The sequence below is a fragment of the Astyanax mexicanus genome, chromosome 15 (assembly GCF_023375975.1).
Source record: "Astyanax mexicanus isolate ESR-SI-001 chromosome 15, AstMex3_surface, whole genome shotgun sequence".
Lineage (NCBI taxonomy): Eukaryota > Metazoa > Chordata > Actinopteri > Characiformes > Acestrorhamphidae > Astyanax > Astyanax mexicanus.
In genome coordinates this window covers 46,028,831-46,032,736 of record NC_064422.1, presented here as the reverse complement: position 1 = coordinate 46,032,736, position 3,906 = coordinate 46,028,831, and the positions used below count along the sequence as shown (strand labels likewise).

General features: G+C 38.8%; 1 protein-coding gene across 1 annotated transcript in view; it reads right to left on the bottom strand.

Annotated features, from left to right (window-relative positions):
• Positions 1-1,206: 1,206 nt before the first annotated feature.
• The window catches only part of unc13d (unc-13 homolog D (C. elegans)), a 40,897-nt gene continuing 38,197 nt past the window's right edge, over positions 1,207-3,906 (bottom strand). The window contains exons 33-34 of the mRNA XM_049464309.1: positions 2,962-3,161; positions 1,207-1,841 (exon numbers count right to left, since the gene is read on the bottom strand). Coding sequence (XP_049320266.1) covers positions 1,723-1,841; positions 2,962-3,161 — 319 coding nt within the window. The 3' untranslated portion in view covers positions 1,207-1,722. The remainder of the gene's footprint in view (positions 1,842-2,961; positions 3,162-3,906) is intronic.

Here is a 3,906-nt window from a genome sequence, read left to right as displayed (position 1 = left end):
GTCTCAGTCACTTCTTTTTTTATGAGTTAAATTTTAATGGTCATAATACACATGCACTCTATAAGCTGAAAATTACATTTTTCTGGCATTTCAACTCAATATTCATCACAATATTCTGTCTCTATTACTATAATTAACACTTAAGTCTGAATTAAATTAATCTATTTATTAGAATAGATCATATTCCAATAAAATACAACATTAACTCATAAAATAAACACTTAAAGAACAATATATTAATATTATGCAGGTAAAGATGAATAGATACAGAAAATATATATATTTTTTTAAGATTTTTCTCCCACCCATTCAGCTAGTGATCGCTAGTGATGCCACAACACCAGGAGGGTTAGGAAGACTAGCACACGCCTCCTCTGAAAAACGTGTGAAGAGTCAGACTCGGTCGGTTCCGATACATCAGCTCACAGATGCAGCCTTGTGCTGATCCACATCACCCTAGGAGTGATTAGGGGAAAGAGAGAGAGCCATGTACTGTACTGTACCCACCCAGAGAGAGCAAGGACAACTGTGTGTGCTTTCTCGGGGCTCCGGCAGCTGATGGCAAGCTGCATGATCGGGATTCGAACCAGCGACCTCCTGATCAATGTGGCAGTGTTTTAGATCACTCGGCGCCCTCAGTTTTATCCACCTTATTCTGCCACGTCCTCTTTTGTAGAGTTCGTAGAGGGCAAGACTTTCACTGTATATACTTTTACCAGACATGGATATACTTTAGAGTAGTCTGAGGTAAAATAAGTTTTAATGGGTGCTATGATGCTCCTGCAAACAAAAAACAATGCCTGCCAACCGTTATTTATAAATGCCAACTTCCGGGAGACTTGGGAAGTCTGCATATGGACATTTGGGTGGATGTTTTAAATTTAGATACTTTAACCACAGACGTAGCTCCCGTTCTGTGGAAGGTGGTGGATATAAGTTATATGGAGTTTTTATTTTTCCTACATAGTAAATGAATAGTGCAGTGATCTATCAGATTATGAAGGAACACATAATGAATCATGTAGTATCTTAAAAACAGTGTTAAACAAACTAAAATACTTCTTCTTTCCTGGGCGGTCCTGATGAGTGCCAGTTTCATCATTATAATAACGTTTTTGATTGTCTTTGCCACAACTACACTTGAGGATACTTTCAAAGTTCTTGAAATTCTTATTCAAATATTCACTATTCACTGTATACCTGCAACTCTACCTGTTCACTACTTTACTTTAACTGATGCTCTCAAACACTTTATTAAGAGACAAGAAATTCAAGTAATTAACTCTTGATGAGTTCAGCACAGCTGTTAACTGAAAGCCTGAATTCCAGGAGACTCTACCTCATAAAACTGACTGAGAAAATCCAGCAGAGATGTTCAGAACTGATCATCTAAACAAGAGGAGATACTTTGAAGAATGTAAATTATAAATTATAGATCATATTATGTTTTGTTTAACACTTTTTTGTTTACTAAATAATTTTAATACGTTTTTCTTCATAGTTTAAGTGAGTTTAGTATTAATCTACAATACAGAACATTTTAAAATAATGAGAAAACACTGATTTTAAGGCCAAACTGTCCAAACTTTTGGCTGTTACTGTATATCAGTGGTCTTTTGCTATGCTGAAAGTTCCAGCTTACAGTAAACTAAACTAAAGTTCTTCTCATTGTTGCTGTGCAGAATAAGGTGTTTGGATCCGGCTTCTTCTTCTTCTTTCTCCTCATTCTTGTTTTTTACAGGTTTCCTGAGACTGTCTCTCTCTCTGTCGCCGCAGTTTAACGAAAGCCTGAGCCTCGCGTTCTCCTCGCCGAGCCTCCAGCAGCTTCAGCGTGGTTTCACCTGCAAACAGAGGAACAAGGTGTACTTTTACAGTCGTTACGATAGCAAAGACACACCGACTTTCACATCAACAATAAACAGAATAGTAAATAAAATAACATTGCTGTTCCCGTAAATGAGCTGCTGGAGCTCCTTCACAGCGTCAACCAGCAGCTCAGTTTCCTCTGCTGAGAAGAGTTTGTTGAACACGTCCAGGTAGCTGCACCGTTACAATAGCAATCCACCAAAGACAGAGCTCACCTGATCTACTCTTAAAGAGAATGATGAGCAAGAGACACTCTGATTGGTTTATTTCACATTACACCCAAAATTAACCACACCCATAATTAATTAAGAGAATAAGTATGTGACTTTTGTGCTTTAAGCTGCACAAGGTGTACTTTTCCTGTCGTTACGATAGCAAAGACACGTCAGTGTTTCTTTAAGAGAGCACTTCAGTTTCTGAATCAGTTTCTCTGATTGTGCTATTTATAGGTTTATGAGTAAAATGAACATTGTTGTTTTATTCTATAAACTACAGACAACATTTCTCCCAAATTCCAAATAAAAATATTCTCATTTAGAGCATTTATTTACAGAAAATGAGAAATGACTGAAATAACAAAAAAGATGCAGAGCTTTCAGACCTCAAATAATGCAAAGAAAACAAGTTCATATTCATAAAGTTTTAAGAGTTCAGAAATAATCAGTATTTGGTGGAATAACCCTGGTTGGTTTTTAATCACAGATTTTTTTCATGCATCTTGTCATCATGTTCTCCTCCACCAGTCTTACACACTGCTTTTGGATAACTTTATGCTGCTTTACTCCTGGTGTAAATATTCAAGCAGTTCAGTTTGGTGGTTTGATGGTTTGTGATCATCCATCTTCCTCTTGATTATATTCCAGAGGTTTTTAATTTGGTAAAATCAAAGAAACTCATCATTTTTAAGAGGTCTCTTATTTTTTTTACAGATCTGTAGATCACTAAAATAGGGCCCTATATCTCAGATGTACTGATCTGTCGTTACTGTATGAAGAGGAGCTTTCTCAAAGGCCCAACGCTGACCGTTAAGTAGAATCAACTCTCGAACCCACAGCCCTGTAGAAACAGATTAAGAATAGAAATAGAAATTCGTACTGTTGGGTTTGGGGTGCAGCAGGGGGAGGCGGATCTGAGCGGGGGTGGGGTCCGGAGCTCCTCCTCCCGCGACTCCAGGCACCGCCTTCAGGGACAGGAACGCCTCTCCTTCGAAATCGTCGGTGCGAAGAGTGTCGTGATCAAGAACCGTAACCACCAGACACGCCCCCGGAGACTGGCACTGCTCTAGCGTCACCGCACTGCACCACAGCACAGAGACCAGTTAGCGCCGAAAACACGTATCGATAAAACACATAGAATTCATAGTGTAATTCTATATCTGAGTGACCTGGTAACTCTTTACCAGGGGCGTCGCCTGGCCTGTGCTTCCGGGGCTGCTGGGGCTTTAGCCCCGAATGATTTTCCAGTAGCCCCGAATCGATTCACTCAGCTTAGCTGTATTATAAATGAGGAGACAGGCTACTGGCCATGGGCGAATAGAAAAAAATCTATTAACGCCAATCACGGAGCCAGTTTCAGGAGAAACAGCCAATCAGCTTGCTGGTTTTGTGGAGCGCGGTGGGCTAGTATGAAACCCACCGTGTGCTTAATAAATTACAGCCTGTGACAGTCACTTAGCTTAACTTTAGAATCAGCTAGCTTAGAATTTAGAATTAACTTGACCTGATGTAGCCAATAACTATTTCATTTTCTAGTTGTTTAAACTATTAATTAACGAAAATTAATTTAGCTAACCAGTTATCTAGAAGCTGGATGTTGTGCATAGCCAGAATATCAGGATACTTATTGCAAAAACTCACTGTTTGTAGCTTTTAATACATATTACATATATTATTTAATTCAATTCAATTCGGACTAAGGCGCTGCCACTATGATAAGAGATCCCTGGTTTGAATCCCGGTTATGCAGCTTGCCATCAGTTGCCAAAATTAACTTAAACTAGTAAATATACGACGATATTACAATATAATTAGGAATTATTCT